This window comes from Myotis davidii, unplaced genomic scaffold (assembly GCF_000327345.1).
Source record: "Myotis davidii unplaced genomic scaffold, ASM32734v1 scaffold98, whole genome shotgun sequence".
Lineage (NCBI taxonomy): Eukaryota > Metazoa > Chordata > Mammalia > Chiroptera > Vespertilionidae > Myotis > Myotis davidii.
In genome coordinates, this window is record NW_006294654.1 from 4,729,520 (window position 1) to 4,751,959 (window position 22,440).

At 43.4% G+C, this 22,440-nt stretch overlaps 1 protein-coding gene across 2 annotated transcripts in view; it reads right to left on the bottom strand.

Annotated features, from left to right (window-relative positions):
* Nucleotides 1–22,440, bottom strand: part of FRMD3 (FERM domain containing 3) — a 231,118-nt gene that overhangs the window by 70,229 nt on the left and 138,449 nt on the right. For both annotated transcript variants that reach the window (XM_006769025.2, XM_006769024.2), the window contains exons 4-6: nt 12,645–12,723; nt 7,638–7,735; nt 1,805–1,928 (exon numbers count right to left, since the gene is read on the bottom strand). In XM_006769025.2, the coding sequence (XP_006769088.1) occupies nt 1,805–1,928; nt 7,638–7,735; nt 12,645–12,723 (301 nt within the window). The remainder of the gene's footprint in view (nt 1–1,804; nt 1,929–7,637; nt 7,736–12,644; nt 12,724–22,440) is intronic.

Here is a 22,440-nt window from a genome sequence, read left to right on the forward strand (position 1 = left end):
CAGTCTCACCCTCTGATGCCAGTGCCATGGTGATCGCTGTGGAAAACCAGCATGGCTGCCAAACCACTAGTTAAACCACCTGGTGGCTTTACGCCTGCTCAACACATGTGTGTTAGTTTCAAATAACAGCAAGGCTCAAGTCCTGACTGCCGCTAACAAGGCAAGTCCTTTAGACACTCCAGGGTATGCTCTCTTCACCTTGGACTGGGAACAGCAAGAGCACCTACCTCATAGAGTTTGAGTAGGGTAATACAAATAAGACTCTTAACACAGGGTTTGGTCACCCAGTAAGTGCTCAATAAATGTTTGTAATTACCATATGATCCAAGCACTGAAGGCCTTGCAAATTCTGATTACAACAGACCTTTCAATTCCATCTCCTACCAATCCACACACTGTGTGAGTCCTTTATCCAAAGGGTCTTACCCTGTGCTCACCAGACACTGCTGGCCCACATACCCATCACCTGGATATTGGAACTTTATTTTTACCTTGAGCACGCTTATCCTCAAAATGTCAAAAGTAGTCAGAGTGCCATATGTTTTCAGCAAAGCTTTGCATTAGGAAACAATACTCTAAATTACCAAGATATGTTACTTTCTTCAATGGGCACGATTTTTTTTTATATTTAATCATCTTTATCTCTAAGAACAAAGGTCATGTTTTCTGAGGGGAAATATGCTGCCACCTTAATGCCCACATATATGCTCTTCTCAGACTCACCAGAAGGGGGAGTGCCAGCATAAAGTAGGGAGCTCCAGCACTCCCTCGCAGGGGACAATAGTTTGTTCCAGAATTCATAAACCAGTGACACTAAGGTTTTGTGGGGGGTTTTTTAATAATAATTACCAGAGATCCAGAAGATAGAAGCCTCTCAGCTCTTGCAGCTCTTCATCAATACTTGTCAGAGCACACCCAAGCTTGCTATGACTATCATAAATATTTCTGTGACTTGCATGGACCTGAATTCCAGTTACAGGCTAGAAAAACTGAGTTACCTGAATTCAAAATTGCCAATGATTCCTACACTTGCCACACTTCACCCCTGGTAGCCTATGCTAAGCGGAAGCATCACACAAAGCTTATGAGCACAGACTCTGGAGCCAGGCAGCCTAGGTTCAAATCCCGCCTCTGCCACTTGCTAGCTGTGTGATCTTGAGTCAGATACTTAATCTCCCTGTAAAACTCCCTCGTCTATAAAATGGGAACAACCATGGCGCCTATCTCCTAGGTTGTTGTGAAGATTAAATGAGTTGATACGTGCAACTATTTAGAAGAGTGTCGGACACAGAGGATACTATATGTGATTTTGCTACTCCTGCCATTACTACCCTGCTGAGCACTTGTCCCGGAGCATCGCAGACAAGGAAGAGGAGAGGGCACTGAATCTGTCGCCCTGAGAGCAGCTCAGCAAATGAAACCCTCTCCAGGGATTCTACTCTACATGGAGTCAAAGCTTCCAGCAATGACTGCAGGAAGGGGAGAGGTAGTGGAAACCGCAAAAAAAAAATTACTGATTTACCCTGCATTTCATTTTCAGAAACTCAGGGTGGCTAAAACCCGTAAGAAAATATATGGCTCTAATAACTGCTGATGGTTCATAAACAGCCACCCAGGGGACCCCACACTATTGCGATTGTTATTAATAGAGGAGCTTGACAGTGCCCAGAAATACTGCTCTGACACCTGAAACGGTCTGCCCATACATTACAGACATTCTCACTTCACAACACGGCTTCCACACTCCCCACGGCAAGAATGCTTTCGCACCTCTACCATGTTTACAAACGTCTGCCCCTATTACCTGAGTTCGCTTTTATGGATTTCTGCCATTTTTCTTTCCAGCTTCTGTGACTGCTTAGGGAAAATCTCAAACTCACTGATGTAATTCTCAGGATGCTCATCAGGATCGTAATCACCGAGCTCAGCTGTAAGCAGTAAAATGTAGAGAGAGAAAAAGATTAAAAACAACCACAGGGTGCACATGGGATGGCTCCTGCACCCACAAGAAGAGCTTGGAATAAGCTCACCCAGTGAAATGCACTTGTATCCATAGACAGACCACAGCCTAAGTGTCTGGAAGCTTGCTTATAAGCTAGTTCAGATCTAGCTGTGTGAGCTTGGGCTCTTGCCAATCTCTCCGAGTCTCATTTCTTTATCTACAATAAATGGATTTGAGTCATTGTTTCTCAATGGGGCACAATTCAGGTTAAACAATTCTTTTATTAGACCTCCCAAGGCATAGCAGGACATTTAGCATCCCTACCCTTCAGGTACTAAGTGCTAGTGGCACAGGCAGTCATTGTGATGGCCAAAAATGCTTCCCCCAATATTTCCAAATGCCCCCGGGGTAGGAAGTGGTGTGCCACCTCTCACTGAAAACCACTGAACAGTCCCTCATGGTTCCTCTCAGAGCCAACTTTCCCTGAGTCCAGGAGTCCCCTGGCTGGAGCTGCCTGCTCTGATATGTGTGTAGGTGTGACTCATTCAATGACAAGTCACAAGATAAAAGCACCCAAGAGGACTGCACATAACAATAAATGGATTGCTCTTAAAAAGTGTGTCTCAAAGTATGGATGAGCATACCAGATTAAGGCTGTTGCTGGATCCTAACGGAGGGCACCTGCAGAGGGTCTTTAAATATAAAAAGAAATGCCTGCACCTCCCTGAGCGCCCTGAGGGTCTAGAAGAGGATGGACCTGATGTGCATCGACTATAGCCTGGAGCAGCAAAGATGATGCTCTGACAGGGAATATATTCTACTGATTCCATGAGTTTGATAAGGAATGAGCAAGAAAGGGCAAGTGTCTCAGGCAAAAATGACCCAGAAAGTAGATCAAAGATGGTGGGGAAACTGTATTAGAAAACTTGATCACCTACATGACTTTGAAATAGATTTTTAAAAACCAAGATGCCTTGAGCACGTCTGCAAAATCACATACAACTCTGTATTTTGTATCCTGTCCCTTCATTGTTGAATCATCTAATGACTGTAGGACAAAACTGGGAGGAAAGCTAAGCTCATTAGAGCTTCTTAATAGGATTCAAATTACAGAGTTCTTAAAACAACCTAAAATGTCTACCACATGAGGAAGAACTTTTAAAATAAGACCCAAAATACCATCAACCATTGGTGGGAAATTGATTAATTTGATTGTATCAACATTTTTAGCATTTCTACCCATTAAAAGACATCATAGTCAAAATAATAGATGACAAGTTGAAAGGATATATTTGCAAAATCGAATGCTAACAAGGGCTAATATCTAGAATAAAGAAGAAATCCCTGCAAATCAATGAGAAAATGGGCAGGAAGACCAACAGGAAATTGGCTAAAGGATATAAACAGCCAGTTCACAATAGGGGAAACCCAAAGAGTGAGTATATGGAGACATGCTCACACTCATCCATAATCAGAGCCATGCAAACCAAAACAACTAGGTATCATTTTACACCTGTAAGATTAATAAAAATTTTAGGAAGTCAGGCAATTTTATATGCTGGCAGAGATATGAGGAAATGCAAATACTTGTACACTTCTGAAAGATTCTTGATACATGTAGCTCTTTTAGAGACCAGCTGGGAGTATTTAGTCAAATTTATTACCCAGCAATCCCACTTCAGGGCATATATTCTAGAAAAACTCTGGGTGCAAAGAAAGAATACGATGGCAACTTGAGTGTTCACTGTCAGTGGGAACAAATAAGTAAAATAAGGATGATACACCCTTCTGGATACCTGTAGCTTTTAAAAAGCAACAAAATAGATGTATACCCAGCAACATAGTCTCCCCAAACAGTGTTCTGAGCATAAAAAGGAATAAAATGAGTTCTACAGTCTCATTTAATTTACAAAACTTTAAAGTGCATATGTACTAAATAATACTAATCATTTTATAAGGTTGTATGCAAAGTCAAAGATATATATGAACCTGGTTGCTGTCGCTGGGAACGGAAATGGAAAATAATGAAAAAGGTTAATCAGTCAATCAAACATAAGAGGCCCAAAGGGATCAATGATAAGAATGGCTCATAAACTAATGATTAACTAACATAGTTTCAAAAGAAACACACCCACACATACAGACTCCTGTGAGCTCGCTATAGGCCGAAAATTTAGGAACTGGTATAACCCAATGCAGCCATTTTCCATTGGGAATGGGCCACTGATATGAAACTGGGTCTTCAGTGCAAATGCCAGCTTGCATAGTGGTTGTTTTGGGAGTGCATTGTTTGGGGGGGGGGGGCCTTCTCTCTCCAGGAAAACTTGTGAGGAAGAATGGACTCAACACTGCAAACAAGTAGCCTGGAAAATGTGTGAAAACTAAGAGAAGAAATGCCATGGAACCTGCACAAGGTGCTGACCAGGTAAACGCCAACGCCTCCCTCACCACAGCCCCTGCTTCCCTGTCAGCTTGTCTTTAACTCTGACTTCACCTGAAGCAAAAGGCAGTTTGTAAGCGATTAAGGGTTTCTAACTATTCAAATTTTGCTTTCCGTACCAAGAGGAGATGGGTAAGCAGCCTATGGTTCTCTCTTCTACACAGACCTTGAGGGTCAAGTTGTGACAAATGACATACAACACATCGGATGGCTGAAACAGGTCCTAGATCATTTTTGAAGAGAATTAATGGTCTGAAAAAAGACAGTTGGAGCAGATGAGCGCGATTGGGTGATGGCAAATAGACAGGACAAGCCCGACAATGGCGTTTCCCTGGTGTGGAGAGGACTCATGGCAAAAGAACTTGAGATGCAGGATGTTACAGCGTCAGGGTCAACTTCTCCAGGAGCCTTCCGTCTGCCCTTGCTGGACTGGGGCCCAGCTGAGGTCATAGCAGGGAGATGTGTGTCTTTCTATTTAGCCATTAACACATCACAACTGTCTGTTTACTTGTCTGTCTCCTCCCACCTCACCCCCAGGGACTTTGTGTTACACTGCCTGCCACCTAGCAGCTGTTCTATAAATGCTCAGAGAACACAAAAACAAATAAGACAATGAGGTAGGGAACCAACCAATCTTTCCCAAGAAGAAGAAAGCTGACATTGGTACAACTAGTCAAGTGCCCTGCTTTACGTAACATATTTAGTGGAGAACTTACTGTGTGCCCAACACAGGGGTCCTACAGTGAAAAATCCACCCAGAGACCCTCGTGTAAAGGGGATGCATAATAAACTCCAAAACAACTTAACAGGGTCACTTCAGATCTAAGTGCTTAAAAGACAGCAAAATGGGTATGAGAAAGGATGATGTAATGATGGGCAGGAGGGAGGCTACTTCAGTAGTCCAGGAAGACATCTCAGAGGAAGCAACATCTGAACTGAGGTCTGAATTTCTAGTAGGAGCCACAGACCCACAGGGGTTGAACACACCAGGCAGAGGAGATAAGAACAAGAATCCTGCCCTGCTGCTATTCCATAGAAGGAACAGGAAAGATATTTTTACTGAGAAAGAATGGAAATAGGTCCCTAGGGTCCTGTGTGTTTGCTTTGTAATTTGTCTTTAACATGAAAGAAAATGTGTGGCATGTACTGAATATGCCCATTGTGTTCAGTGTATACAAGTGGCAAAACTTGGGGAGGCTGCCTGGTTTTTATACCCTCAGAATATACAGAAGCTAAAAGCATGCTCCTTCAAAGAGTGTTGGCAAGTAAAATAAACCAATCAGAGAAAGACAAATACCATGTGATCTTACTAACATGTGGAATCTAATGAACAAAATAAACAGAAGGACAATATAGAACCAGAGGCACGGATACACGGAACAGACTGACAAATGTCAGAGGGGAGAGGCTGTGGGGCAGACTGTTTAAAGAAGGTGAAGGGATTAGCTAAAGAACATATATCCATAGCCCATGGACACAGACAATAGTGTGGGGAGGGCCCGGGGAGGGATTGGGGAAGATGGGCAAAGGGGTGGGGGGCAAAATGGGAACATCTGCAATAGTGTCAACAATAAAAAATTTAATAAAAAAAAGAGCATTGGCAAATGAGAAGCCAATGAAAAGTCACATGGCCTCGCCTTCTAATCCTTTACTTTCCCTATCGCTCTCCATAAGCATAAGCAGTTCCTACAAAGCAGATCTTTATCTGCATTTGTAACGATCTCTAGAGCTGCTGAAGAATGGCTCCAGCACCACAGAACTTTATGGATCTGCTTTTACTGGACTCGCTATAAATGGCCCATGGACACCACTACATTTTTTTTTTTTAGCTGAAAAATCCTTTGGAGGTCAGCAGTCCATTTGCAACTCTACTCTCTCCACAGCATCTGTGTGTGGTCAGTGAGAATACGTCGAGACAACAAAAAGGGCCCCATCATCTGGATGGAGCCTTTGTGACTTTATCTCAAACATAAAAAGGATGGAGAGTCTCCCATTACAGACCCGTATTGAGTTTGCCCTTGGAGAACCGACCATTATTTACTCATGCCTAGCCGCGTTCTGAGATCCTCACATGTGGGTTTGCTGCTTGGATTAGTATCGATCCACGTCTCCCTTAGAGAACACAGTGCTCCCTGACTAGGAACTTGCCGTCCTCACAGGGAAGGGGGAGAACTATGGGTTTCCACCTCCTTAGCTCGGATGTAAGAGAGGAGGCTTTCAGAAGCATGTATCCCACCTCTGGGCAGACGCAAGGACCTTTCCCATCACAGTATCACTGTCGTTCTGACTTTAAATGTGACTATTCTCAAGGGTGTCAACACCTCTGCCAAAATCTGCTGAGTATCACTAGTTTGCTCCCCGGGGAAGGGGAGCATCAGCACAGATGCATCCTTTAGAATTCCCAGAGGGCACACGCCTCACAAGATCATTTCCCAGCACAGAGCATCCCTCAGGGACAGCTCTGCCTATCACAACCTCGGGAGAAGGATGGGTCTCTCTCTCCAACTGTGAATGGAGCTTGGAATTGTGATCAGCAGATGACTGTCAGGATCCACGTATTGTTCCAGTCCCTTTATAAGGGTGACATGCTCACTCGGTCCCTGTCTCTCTCCCCCTCCCTCCCTTCCCTTCTCCGATAAACATGTCATTAGCATTCATGCTTCAAATGGCTGGATCCCCTGAGTCCTTCTGAACATCCCCTGCCACCAGCTGCCTCCCGACTGGCCCAGGGGAACAGAACACCTGAGTCATACAATAGACTGTGGGCCTGGCCTCCCCTCACCACCCTACGTGGCTGGAGAAGCTGAAGAATTAGATACAGTGTACGTGTGCCCATATGAATGAATGTATATATGTTCTGACATTTCACTCCAATGTTTGAATTTACATCTATCTTCCTGGACACAGTTTCTCCTCAGTGTACCCATTCAGCCCTAAGCAGATGGTCAGCATTGGCACTCTGAGCATAGAACACCCACAATCCTTCAGGGCTTCTCATAAAGTCCCACATTCTCAGCTCTGCCATGGGCCTTGAGGACCCTTTGTTTCTGCAGAGGCCCCTGTGACCACCACAGCCCAACCTTCCACCAGACCCTGCTGGCTTGAGAGGAAAGATGACCAGGGGCTCTGGTGCTGAGTACCCAGCCCTGCCTGGCCTCAAACCATGACACCAGCAGGACAGGCATGGCGGGGGGTGGGAGGGATGGCGAGGGGGCCCTCTGAGCAGCCGAATCTCTATAGTCCAGTTCAACTTACCTTGAATGATGCATGCACCCAGGTAGGCAGCATCTGAGAAGGAGCAGAGTAGTCGACCATGGAAAATATCTCTCTTAATTTGCAGGTACAGAAGGTACCTGCAATACAAAGGAAAGAGTCCCCCTAAGTGTCAGTGATTGTTCTATCCACCTGTATCAGCAGCGCCCTCTGCAGCTCCAGGAGTGGCTGAGACATGCCCGCCCCTTGTGGGGCCAGTGCAGAAAACGGAGGGGCCCTCAGAATCCAGAGAACAGCCCAGTGTCTGTGGCAGCTTCCAAAGCTGGGGGGCTGGCCCTCTTCCAAGAGACATGAGAAGGACCAAGGAAAGCCAGAGGGCCAGCAGCCACTGTTCCTGGCAGGAGGCCCCACAGGATGACACCCACCGGTACATGCTTCCCACGTTCTGTGTGAAAGTCAGGAAATGGATGAACTCAGTACACGGGAACCAGTCTCCAGGACACAGACTCAACAGCAATCAATCTCAAGATGACTTTGTTATGAGGCCAGAAAGCAAATTAATTCATAAATGGAGTTGTCACCTATTTAGTGTCCTCTCCCCTCTGCCGGGACAGCAAACACAGATGCCTGCAGAGCCAGGCAAACCAGATAAGGACTGAAAGGAGCTGGCATAAGGGTGCCAGGGAAGCAGAATGGAGAGCGCTGGCCCCATGAAGGGGTCAGCCGCCACACAGTTCCAGCCTGATGCTACTGCATAGAAAACAGGCCAAATGCATGCAGCTTTTCAGGAAATCAGGAGATGGATTTAGAAATTGTGAACCAAAAGGGGCTCCCTTGGCAAACATGACAACTCAGTAACTGAAAGTGACCACACGAGGTGTTCCAATCATAAGAAATTCCTAACTGAACGGGTTATGGGGGAGATCACATTCCAAGGCCTATGTGGTAGATTGGACTCTACCTTGATCCATTGTTTTTGAGCATCTAGAATAAGATACTTAAAATGTCAGAGTGCCGAAACCGGTTTGGCTCAGTGGATAGAGCGTCGGCTTGCGGACTGAAAGGTCCCAGATTCGATTCCGGTCAAGGGCATGTACCTTGGTTGCGGGCACATCCCCAGTGGGGAGTGTGCAGGAGGCGGCTGGTCGATGTTTCTCTCTCATCGATGTTTCTAACTCTCTATCTCTCTCCTTTCCTCTCTGTAAAAACTCAATAAAATATATTTTAAATAAATAAATAAATAAAAATAAAATGTCAGAGTGATCTCTTCTCCAGACCTCCAGAGGTAAACACTGGTGAGGGGTGAAACAAGGCCAACATTCCTCATTATTCTCTTTACCCACATACCTCTGTAAATTATGCAGTCTAACGGTGAACTGTCCTCCACCCACCATGTAAAGGAAGCGTGTATCCCTCCGTTTTACTTTTTATCCATCCTAGAGATTTCCCTCCTTTGCTTCCTTCCACCTCCTCCATCTGCAACTGTTGGATTTCATGAAAACCTTTCCTACGTCTTCTGCTTTGATTCTAGTATATAAAATAAACTGCTATTCCCCGGGGGCATTATCTCATTCCCTTGAGGAGACATTGCTTCTGGGACTAGCCCTCAAAACCATGGCTCATCATACACTCTTTTAGACCTTCCTTTAGGTTTAGAATTTCTTTCATTGGCAAAGTAAAAAAAAAACCTTTGAATTTTAAACATTGCAACAAATTCTGTTTCTAAAATTACTGGGGCACCAAACAGGAAAAAAAATACACTTGTGCCCAATTCAGCCAGGGGAGAGGGACACGCCAGCATTATTCAGAGTAGCTGAAAAGTGGGAAAACCCAGTACCCATCAACTGATGAAAAGGTAAAAGACACGTGAATGCAATGGGATATGATTCAACCACATAAGGAATGAAGTACTGATTCATGCACAACAGGGATGAACCTTGGAAATATGACACTAAGTGCAAAGAAGCCAGTCACAGAATACTACATATTATGATTCTATTTATATGAAATGTCTTGAATAGGCAAATCTTTAGAGGCAGAGAGTGGATTAGTGGCTGCCAGGGAATGACTGCTGGGCTATGGGGTTTCCTACTGGGGTGATAAAAATACTCTGGCATTAGATTGTGGTGATGGTGGCACAAGGCTGTGATCATATCAAACCCATTTAAGTGTGCACTGTAACATTTGCCAAAAGAAATGAATACTTTTGAAAATCCAAATTGCCTTAGAATAGTGGTACTCAAATGTTGACATGCTGCAGGGCTATGAAAATAGAGACTGCTGGGTCCCAGTTCCAAGGTGATGCTGCTGGTGTGAGCCCTCACTCTGCAAGGCCGCAAAGTACGAGAAATGGATCAAATCTTTCCTCTTTTAAAAAAGAAGGTGAACTGCCAGGGCACCTGCCATAAGTTTCTTTTCTACCTGCTAAACGTATGCATTGAACAGAAAGCATTCCTTGCCACTGTGTGTGATAAGTTTAGCGTAAAAAAGAGTTTCCAATAACTATTTCCTGATGAATGAGAGGTCTGGGTTCTAATCCTGTACATTAGAAATCCAGTTGGACCAAAGCTTCCCGAGAAAGGAAAAAATCAGCTTCCACAATATCGGAGCCTGGGTGCTGGCTCCTATCCGTCATCTCCAGAGATAATCATGGATGACTGTGGATTCGACATAATCCACTGAGCCTTCAAAATGGCTGCAGGCTCAGGTGCTCATTGTTTTAATACAATAACCACTAAAATAATAATGATGATGCCTCTTCCTTTAGCATCACATCTGCAGAATGAAGGGATTATGCACCCAAAGGATCTGGGCCTCCATTATTGTGCCACCATTAATGACATTGCTTCTTTCCCTGGCCTGAATTTAAACATGGTTCTGACTAAAATATTAAAACCAATATACTTTGATGATATCTAATCGTATACAGCATTTACCAAAAAAAGGGGGTGGATTGTAAGATGACAGCATAAATGGAGAGTTAGAGAATGAAAAATGATTTCAAAAGTCTTTTGTGTATTTGTGTGGTTTTCCTCTTTTAAATCTTCCCTTTCCCCCAGTGTTTCTTTACCCCTAAGCATGGTCATAAATGTGATCTTAACTACTCCTATATTAAATTCATCTTGAACTTTAGATTAATCTTACAATAAAATAATTTCTCAAACAAGAAAAACCTAACTCTTTCAAGATAGGGTTTAAACCATAAGCGCCTGGGCATTGCAGTTTTTAGGTTCATTTTGAATACTAAGGACCATAATGACTAAGAAAAGCTCATCTCCACTGTTCAAGGACTGAGCATCATCTTAATTTCCTTCAGAGACATAAAAATGTTCACAATTTTCCATTTCTCAGACTTTAGCTGTTCAAGCAAATGCCTGTGAATGCTAGCAAATTTAATTGAGAGGGATTTAACTCAAGTTATTAGCTAAAACTTTATTCTCTTTTACTTTCAAACGGGACTTTTCTCAACCACAAAAGATCTATTGTTAATTTCTATTATGACACTATCAATTTTTGTCCTCCACACAAGATTATAGAGAACATAAATGACAAAAGTGATTCATTTGGGCCCCTGGTGGTTCTTCCTAATTATACTGTTACCACCACCCTGAGAGCCCAGAGAGCAAGCCTCTCTCTCTCTCTCTCTCTCTCTCTCTCTCTCTCTCTCTCTCTGGAAGCTCAGAAGTTCCTGTTCCCTGGGCTATAGAAAGAGTGGGAACTGAAGAACCTATCAAATAAATGAATAAATTTTTGAGCCATGAGCAGGCAAAATATGGTGCGAGTCCATTTACATGAAATGTCTAGAAGAGGTAAATCCATAGAGACAGCAAGTAGATTAGTGGTTCCCAGGGGCTGGAAGAGAGGAGACGGAGTCCTGGCTGCTAGTAGGTGCAGTGTTTCCTTTGGGGTGGTGAGAAAATGTTCTGGAATTCTCCAGTGGTGATGGTTGCCTAACATTGTGAATGTGCTTAATGCTAATGAATTGTACACTTTGAAATGGTGAAATTCATTTGTTATATGAATTTTACCTCAATTAAACACACACACACACACACACACACACACACACACACACACACCAGGTCAGATTGCAAAATCCGAACCACCACTTATAATGTCCATTACCTATGTATTTCTCCTTTCCACACCTGTCCCTGCCCCCACCCCCAAGCACAACCCTCACTGAATGACTGTGTACTAGTTCATAATAGAGAAGAAACCATCTGCGCCCTCAGTGCCACTATGGTCAAGCTCTACCAGCCATTCGCAGATAATGAGAAAGCTAAATATCCAAGAACCCAGCACATCCCCTGCAAATGAGGATCAGCAAAGGACACTTGTTTCTCTGTTGCATTTGTACCTGCGGAGGTTATTTTGAGAGATAATTATGCAGAGTGATTTCTGTGGTCACCAAATCAGAGCCTCATCAAGAACTTAACACAGAATGGCTCTTCCCCCCTCCACTGAATAGGCCCCTCGGGGACCTGATCAGCTGCACTGGCCCAGGCTGTTCACGGAAGCAAAACCCCCAGAATGTGACCTCAGCACTGGGGAGGCCTGAGCATCGGAATATTCAGACAGTTGGGCTGAGAAGAGTGTACAAGGAGAGAGAAGCCGGCCCCACCGACAGTCATTTAGTGAGCGGAATGCAGGATGACAAACAGTCCGTTCTATCAAGTGGTCTCTTCCCTCCCAGAAAAGCTGAGATGCAGAAGATAGGCGCTCGGGGCTTCACTCACTATGAATTTGCCCATATCCTAAAGACCGTCATCTTCTATCTATTTTTAGCACCCTACTGTCAGATGTTTTCAGGGAGTACCTCCTCCTTGTAACCGCTGCTTTTCTGTGCACTTAATTACACTCCCCATGACAAGTGTTTGAAAAATCCTGAGACAATTAAGTGCAAGAGAAACATTCCAAGCCAGGATGCCGAGCTGAGCGCCCACATTGTTGGCACCTCCAGGCTGGAAGACTTTTAGGACCTGGATGGTTATGGGAGGCCGGGGCAGGGGGGAGGGTTATGTTAAACATAAAACAAATGAAAAATACCTTGTGAGCTCTTCTTTAATCTTCAGGGGTTCATGTGGGTAGAATTTCACTCTAAAGCACATGGTGTATGGTGGATGAGCTGAAACATCATAAAAAAAAAGGCATGAGAAAAGCAGCAAAACACCATGGACTCAAACATTCTTAGGAAAGTCAGCCGTGAGGCCTTGCAGCCCCGCCTGGGGATGGGGTAGGGGAGAGAGTGATTTTCTGGATGAAGCAGGTATCAAACCCAAGAAAACAAGGCCATAGTGACAACCAAACTCAAAACTCCACAGGATGCCCAAACCGAATGCAGGGGTGGTCATAAATGTGATCTTAACTTCTCCCGTAGCACTCTAGTCCCTAGCACATCTCTCCGCTTCACAGCGCCCCTCCCCTCCTTCATTCTCTCTGGGTCAAAGCTTCAGAGAACATTTCTGACTCTCCGCACCCCCTCGTGAGAAATTGCCCATAAGCACTGCTCAGGTTTTTGGCCAAGCCCGTGAGGTAGAAAGATGTCACAGCACATGACCAGTTTTCCCAAAGCGATGGTGCCTTTGAACTAAAACTGAGATTTTTAAAACGGAATCAGCCACGCACAGATCCTTCTTTGTATATTTTTCATAATAGTTTAGTGTTACCTATCTATGAGGCAGTCGCTTGTATGAAAATACTTCTTTAACTTCCTGATTTGTCTGAATCAAGATAAGTACTAAGCAGACTGAAATTCTGGTTGATATCTATGATTCTGGAATGTCCTAATTGCATTAAATACCCAGAACTCAATGACCAGCTAAGGGGATTCTATGGAATTTCAGTAAGATGCATGTGATGGTTAGTATTTCTATTTCTGCAGATCTGACATTCCCACTCATGTCTTGCTTTTGTCTCAGAGTGGCTACTTGGCATCAGCTCTGAGTCTACATCAATGAAACAGCATCCATTCTCCCCCAAATCCTCTCTCATTATAAGCAGGGGTTAAATCACCAGCCAACTCTACAATGTCTGGGGCTCTTCTCTATGCAGGCAAATTCTTTATGTAGAAAAGACTATTAGCATCAAATATGAATGTATAATGAAGATAGTTTAAAAGGGAAAATAAATCTTAAAAATAATTAGAAAGAAAGCATCTGCCAGACAGGAATACAGCAGTATCTTTCTGGCTATTTCAGCAAAGAGAAACGAATTAAAAATATACACACACATTGCCCTGGCCAGTATGCTAAATTGTTAGAGCACTGGCCTGCGCACCAAAGGGTCACAGGTTCAATTCTCAGTCAAGGGCATGTACCTGGGTTGCAGGTTCAATACCTGGCCCTGGTTGGGCATGTGCAAGAGACAACCCATTGATGTGTCTCTCTCACATCTATGGATTTTTTTTTCTCTCTCACCCCTTCCTCCCTTCCACTCTTTCTAAAAATCAATGGGAAAAATATCCTCAGGTGAGGTTCAATAAAATACACACACACACGCACACATGCACATACACATGCACACACACTTATGTTAGAGCTCTCCATTCAATGTTCTCCTTCCCCACTGGGAACTAGCAAACTTCTGAGTTGAGTGCTCCTAACCCAACCCTGTGTTCCCTAGATTTAAGAAAGGAAACATTTTCTGGAACATGAGGAGAAAATGAGCACCTCCTATGCAGCAACAAAACAAAGAAGAAAATACAACTGATTCTTAAGTCATTCATCTTTCATGATATCTAGAAATTCTGTTTTGACTTAAAATATTTTATCTTTACACGTTTCCAAGATTTCTTTTAAATTTTTTAAACAATCACTCTAAAGCAGTAGTTCTCAACCTATGGGTCGCGACCCCTTTGGCGGTTGAATGACCCTTTCACAGGGGTCGCCTAAGACCATCTTGCATATCAGATATTTACATTATGATTCATAACAGTAGCAACAATACAGTTATGAAGTAGCAACGAAAATAATTTTATGGTTGGGTAACAACATGAGAAACTGTATTTAAAGGGCCAGAAGATTGAGAACCACTGCTCTAAAGACTTAAAACTAATGATCATTTTATTATAAAATCCATGGATTGTCCTTAACAGAAAGATCAAGAGTTTTTATAAGAACAACAGAGCAAAAAATGGAAATAACTAAGAAAGTTTTCTCCTTCCTTCCTTTCATTAAAGTCCTCAAAATTAATCCATGATTAAGCCCAACCAATGAAGATGATGGGTGGATGGATGGATGGATGGATGGATGATTGGATGGATGGATGGATGATTGGATGGATGGATAGATAAGCCAACCCCTTTCACTTTCCGTCACTCAGGTCTCCACCCACCTCAAACTCTCCACCACTGTTAATAACTTCATCTACATTCTCCCACCCCTTTTACACCTTCACCCAAATATATGCGAACATGATTATATATGTGAGAGGTTTTTTTATAATTTAGTCTCACAAAACAAGATCATACTACAGATATTTCTCTTGCTTTTCTCACTTAATTCTATGTTCTCCCCACCCCTCCAGGATGGTAGATATAGATCTATAATAACTGCATAATCACACTATGGAGAGACCAGAATTTACTCCACTACTTCCACTCTTCTCTTTTATCATCATTCAGGTTATTTCCATATTTTTGCAATTCAAACAATATATACACATGTATATATTTATTAAAAGATATATGTATATTTTTTATATTTTTACATATTTAAAGTGTTACATCCTATATAATAAAAGGCTAATATGCAAATCAACCAAAGGATAGAATGACCAGTCACTATGACACACACAGACCACCAGAGGGCAGACGCTTAATGCAGGAGCTGCACCCTGGTGGTCAGTGCGCTCCCACAGGGGGAGCATAGCTCAGCCAAAAGCTGGACTCCAGTGGAGGTGGCGGGAGCAGCAGGCAGACATTCCCAGAGGGGTCCTGAACTGTGAGAGGGCACAGGCTGGGCTGAGGGACCCCCCTCATCCCAGTGCACAAATGTCGTGCACCAGGCCTCTAGTATATTTATAAAAGAACATATTCACAGGGGTATATGCATTTATATAATTGTGCACATATCATTAAATACTTGTATTTTTATTTCTATAACACAACTTCCCAAAATTTGAACTGTTGAGTCAGCAGATATGGGAAAACATCTTAGAGAAAGCAGAAAAATGAAAGCGAACTTAAGGTAAATTAGGGAAAGTAGGACCACAGAAGATGGTCCCGTACTAGAGCCGTCATTCTTTCCTCCTACCTAGTCAGCATATCTGTTTATCGTGCCCTGGGCTGGCTTTCATAGTTATGAGTTCATTAGATACAAATCAGGACTCACACTCATTCCAAGGGACCAAGCTGTGAGGCTCACAGGCAGCACCCCAGGCAGCCATCTTTGAGAACCCCCTGATGGTAGGAAGTCCTCCTATCCAGTCATCCTCGTTCCAGGACCTAAAGCTCCGTGTGGTCTAATGCTTCTCCTACACACAGAGCCCTTCCATCATTTGAAGAGAGTGCTATGGTCCTTCTGAGTCTTCTCTAAAATAAACGGCCCCAGTTCTTTTAACTGCTCCTCAGGTGAAGCAGTTTTGAATGACCTGGGTTTACTCCTGTCTACTCTGTGTTTCCTGGAGCATGGGGACCCAGGGGTTGCCACATCTGCTCAGGTGAGGGGACCATCACCAGCAACACTTTGAACATAATTATTGCTTCCCCCAAGCAGCCTCATCTCAATATTAATTCACTCAGAGTTTACAATAGATAAACATTCTTAAATCTTTTCATATATGCTGTTGCAAAGTCATACATAAAAAGTCACTAAGTTCCTGACCACTCCCTCCATTCTCTAGGATGTGATGGTAGCAGATAGTAATACAAGGTACTAGTGATACACTCACAGGCACAGGCCACACTATTTAAATGTGAGCTTTTGTTTTGTGGGGACCAACACTCCTATCTGAAGACGAGAAGGAAAGGGGGGGTAGGAAATGGGAGGAAGGGGATGGAGAAGACCAAATTCAATTCAACAACTCCACAGCTGAAAAACATTTTACTCAGCTATGTAAGAGCCAAAAATTAGAATACCACTGAGTAGCAAAGAAGGGAAAAATCCACTTAAAAATGCCAGGAGCACATAATTGCACAGCAAATGGCAGGGGTTCTTTCTAACAGCCCTCCCTTACCTGCCAGACAGGGCTGCGGAGGCCAAGTGTCTCCACAGGGCAGCTCAGGGGCCCTGTTCTGCGTCAGCTGATCCTGGGGTATAATCATTTGGGTGGTTTGTTGCCAGGGAGAACACAGGGAGAAGAACAGGCATTTGTAAAGCAGAGACAGGCTTTCTCATCTGCACTTTGAGACCTTGCCCAGAAATGGGGGTGGGGATGCCAAAGGATTAGGTGAACAGGCTCCCAGGCAAAAATGAAAAAAAATTAAAAAAACTTTCTATTATTAACCAATAAACATCCTCAAGTCTTTGTAGAAACAAATAGGATATTTTTTGCAAATAAAATATCACTTAGCAGCTTTTATTAAAATGCGGAGGTCTTCCCTCAATCACTGTAAATAACTATAGACAAAAACCAATTTCAGGAATAGACATATAAAATCACAATCTCTCTCATATACATTCTGGCCAACAGCTATGACAAATGTCCCCAAACTCCTTTAAACAGTAGTTGAAACATAGAGCCTGGGGCTCTAGCAGACGTTAGGCAATTCCTATACCTGGAATCTCAATCTCTCTCTGTCTCTCTATCTCTCTCTCTCTCTCTCTCTCTCTCTCTCTTTTGGGCCTCCCTCATCAGGAACTCTATTTAAAAAAAAAATGACCCATAAGACTCTGCAGAAACACTTCAAAGGGTCTGATGTTGCAGAACAGGACCACGAACACCCTGCAAAGAAGCTAACTTTCCAAATGACCCCAAGTAGGCATCAGGGCTCCTGGCTTTTTACTGACAACTGACACCTTTTGATTCCTCCCTGAATGAACAGTGTCCCTCCCATGCCTTTCTGGGGACTTCAGCATGAGAAACGAGGAACACACCACCATGTCTTCACTGATGAAACTGCTCAGGCATACAAACTCTTTCTGCACATGTGCAAAAGGACACTTGGACACCAAAAGGACAGACACTCCTCACTCATTCAATGAACTATAACTCTTGGGATGTGTTCAAATGAACCAGCCACAGAGAACTGCTCTCATAAGGCCTGCTCTCCTACTTGGAAATGATTGTCATCGTTCAGCGACAACTGCTACTATCATCGGCATCAACAGCAGTAATAATCCCCCATCACTCTTTTACTGAATGACAACCAACAGCCTCCAAGATGCTGCTGGCACTGTGTTGTCTCTACTTTCAAAGCAGAAATGGTTTTTAAAAAAATTATATTTAATTCATCTACCTCCTGTTATAGTTCTGTCTTATGCTTTAGTCACACACACAGCACACCACGCGCCCACACGTGCAGGCGCTGAGTGAAGTCACCCTCTAAGAGCTCCCGGGGAGGGGGGGGGCGGGGGGAAGGGGACACTGGCATGCTGAGCAGCTGCCTCACTGATTCTTATTCTCCGAGTGCTGTGCCTGCCTCTGCTGTTCAGAAAAAGCTCTAACAGGGACTCTGGTGTCCAACATGTCTAATCTCAAGTTCACCATTTGGACAAATTGCTGTGGCCAAACAGAAATTCTCTGCTTCCATTTCCTCATCCGTAAAATGAGGATAATGATGGAACCAAGGACCCAGAGTAGGGACCAGCAAAGTGTCTCTGTAAGGGACCTTAAGGACATTACGCTAAGTGAAATAAGTCAGAGAAAGACAAATACAGTATGAACTCACATAGCTCGCTTAAATCCCACTCAAAACAAATAAACAAGCTCATAGATACAGAGAACAGATCGGTGGTTGCCAGAGGCAGGAGTGGGGTAGGCAAAATGGGTGAAGGGGGGCGAAAGGTAAAAACTTCCAGTTATAAAATAAATAAGTCATGGGAATGTAATGTAATGCAAGCACAGTGGCTACAGTTAACAATACTGTATTGCACATTTGAAAGTTGCTAAGAGAATAGATCTTAAAAGTTTTCATCACAAGAAAAATATCGTATAACTATGTATGGTATGGATGTTAACCAGACTTATTGTAAAGATCATCTAATATATGCAAATATCAATTCACCATGTTGTACACATAAAACTAATATGTTACATGTGAATTATATCTCAAATATTTTTAAGAAAATTAACAGGTGCAAGATGCTACATTAAGGTGCTTGCTTTAAAATAAGGAGGTAAAAATAGGACTAGAGAATGTGATTTGATTGCAGTGGATTTTCTCTCCACAAAGATGTAAATAATTTATAACAACAGAATGATTTGACCAAGAAAGAAACAGCTAGAAAATGCAAGGACTGTCCCCTAGAGCAAGCATGTCAAACTCAATAGTCGTGGGCCACATGACTCATTTATTTGGCCCATGTTAGTCTTTGAGTTTGTTAGTCTTTAGTAAAATATAACTATATATAACATATGAGACCCTTGCTTTCCTCTAACCCACTCTCTTCCCCAGGAGTAACCACAGTTACTACACATTTTAGCAGCCCTTCTTCCAGGCACTCTTAGATTCATGCTTGCCCTAGAGATTTCAGAGGGAGTACGGCTCTGCTGACACCGTGATTTCAAACCTTTAGCCTCCAGAACTGTGAGAGAACACATTTCTATTCTTTCAGCCCCCACCCCGCTGGCAGCCTTAGGAAACGAATATACTCAGCAAGGGGAATGATTGGAAGAACAGAGTTTGGAGTCAGGCATCCAAACTGGCCTCAGGAACATGGGACCTGTGGCTTTTCTCTTGGTCCTTACACCAGAGCAAAAGCTATGCTCCGGGTGCTCTCTGTGCGACAGAAGACATGTTCGCACGGACAAAATCATTCAGCTCCACAGCTAAGAAATGCCATGTAAACATGAAGCTCCACAAATATTACCATCAGAGACAGGAATTACAGGCTTCGGGGAAGAGCCATCATAACTTGAAGGAGGGAACACTACAGACATCAGCCAGCAAATGTGACTCAACGTTGTTCTTATGGCCAAGGGGAGCCAGGCATCATGCAGAGGGTGGAGGTCCTAGCCAACCTGATTTGCACGCCGAAGCCATTTCCAAGCACCCCTATGCCTTCAGGGTGCTTGGTAACTAGAGCAGGAAGGTCTTAAGCTCCCTGCTGGGCTAGTCAGGCACCAGCCAGGATTAAGCAGAGAACCTCTTTGGATGAGTAAGCGGCTTTCTCTCATCTAGGTCTCTGTGTTTACAGCACCTGCTTGATGCATAATGCACTCTGATTCCTTTTTTCCCTTTCCTCTTTCTTTCTTCCTTGATTTTTGCATAAAACCTTCTCTCCTTTTGTTTTCTCTTTTTTATTACCAAGTAATATATGAAAATATTATCGTTGTAAAATACCTAAGTAAACTATAACTATATATAACATGTGAGACCCTTGCTTCCTTCTAACCCACTCTCTTCCCCAGGAGTAATCACAGTTACTACACATTTTGGCAGCCCTTCTTCCAGGCACTCTTAGATTCATATAAAGTTTATTCTATATAATAAAAGGCTAATATGCAAATACAGGGAACGGAGGAACAACCAGAACAATTGAACAACCAGTCGCTATGACGTGCGCGGAACATGATGGGCAACAGCTGCAGCAGCATGGTGGAGCAGGTGAGTGGGGGTGCCAGACCAAGGCGGGGTGTCGGTCGCTGTCATCGGGGCAAGCCTCTGGTGGTTACTGAAAATTCTTTGCTCCCGTGCACCGCAGTCCTACCCGGCTCTCGCACTTGCTGCTGGTGCCAGCCCCACTCGCACCTGCAGCCAGCGCCCGGCGCCAGTCCCGATCGCTTGGCACCACCAGCGGGTACAAGTGGCTACTGCCAGCCCCGATTGCCCCTGAGGGCTTCTCCACCTCCCCCTGCTCCTGAGGGGCAATAGGGGCAGCAGCCACCACTCGCACCGGCTTCTGGCACTGGCCCCAATCGCACCACGCCGTCAGCAGGTGCAAGCAGGGCTGGCACCATCAGCACATGGGAGTGGCAGCAGTGGGAGTGGGGCTGCTGGCAGAGAGGGGACGAGGGGCCATGGCAGGAGGGGCCAGGCGGGGGCATGGAGGATGGACCGAGACCCACCCCTGTGCCCACCACAGCCTCGCAGCCCACAGTTCCTTTCAAAGTGCACAAATTCATGCACTGGGGCCCTAGTCTATAATAATAAAAGCATAATATGCTAAATAGACTGACTTCCTTCTGGACAAAGCCAGGGCTGCAGCCACGGGATCAAGGTAGCCACCATCACTGTGGGGTGGAGGGGAATCCAGGGAGCCGCCCCAGCTGCAAAGGCCTACTCTTGCACGAATTTTGTGCATCGGGCCTCTAGTTTTCATATAAATGGAGCATCCCACATGTGGTGTTTTTACCTGTTTTTAACTCTATGCTATATTTAATAAATCTTTCAATGCCAGAAATAAACGTCTGCCTTGTTCCTTTTGATGACCCATGTATTGCACATAATTTATTTAGCTTCGTCAAAATTGCAGGGCTTTTTATTGCTTCCAGTTCTCAATGTTATGAGCAATGTTGCAATGGACATCCTTGCAAAATATATATCTGTGCTGGAATAAATTTTTATTTAGACAGATTCAAAGATATTGCCTTGTTGGATCAAGAGATAGAGGCCTTTTTAATCTTGAAGGATACAGCCAAATTTCCCTCTCAAGTGGCTTTACCCATTTACACACTTCCACCGTGGTGACACTCTCATCCTCATCAACTGGATATTATCAGTGTTTACAATTTTCTCAGTATGATAAACAAACATCTTGTTTTCATGTGCACATTCCTTGTTACTAATGATACTGAGCATCTGTTTATATATTTGTTAGCCATTTATTTTTATTCCTCCTATGTGTATTTTCACATTTCTCTATTGAGTTGTTTATCTTTGGATTCATAGCATCACACTTAATATATGCTGCATATTGCTACCTGTTATACATTTAATAAATGCTCTTCCCATTATTTTGCTTGTATTTTAACTTGTTTATAATTCGTTTTATAGTCATTAATTCAACAAATATCTACTGAAAATCTACTCTGTGCAGTGAACAAACCAAATATTCTGGTACAAAAGTTTTAAGTTTTACACAGATTTGTTAGCATTTTGCTTTGTTGCTTCTGGATTTTAGTTTTTCCTTAGGAAGTCATGCACTACTCCACAATTATGAAAAGTACTCCTAAATTTTTACCTAAAATTTCTATGGGTTGTTAAATATATTGGGCTTTTGAATTCATCTGGAATTTATCTTATTTATGGTATGAGATATGTCCTTAGCTTTTTCCTCCAGTGGAAAAAATGTCCAAAGTCATGCCTTAAATAATCTACCTTCCTGTCTCTGATATGAATTACAATCTTTGTTATAACCCATATTCTCAAATAATGACTGAATTTGGAATTCTTTTTGTTGTCCCACTGATTATTTTCCTATTTCTGGGTCTATCTTAATTACTGTATGTCTATCGCTAGGCCTCTTTTAATTATTATAACTCATAGGACTTCATTTGCTATCTAATAGAACCAGAATCCTATCATTCTTTCTTTCTTTCTTTTACTTTTTTATTGATTTCAGAGAGGAAGGGAGAGAGAGAAACAGAAACATCAATGATGAGAGAGAATCATTGATCAGCTGCCTCCTGAGTGCCCCCTCCTGGGAATTGAACCCACAACACAAGCACATGCCCTGACTGAAAATCTAACCTTGGCCTCCTGGTTCATAGGTCAACACTCAACCACTGAGCCACACTAGCC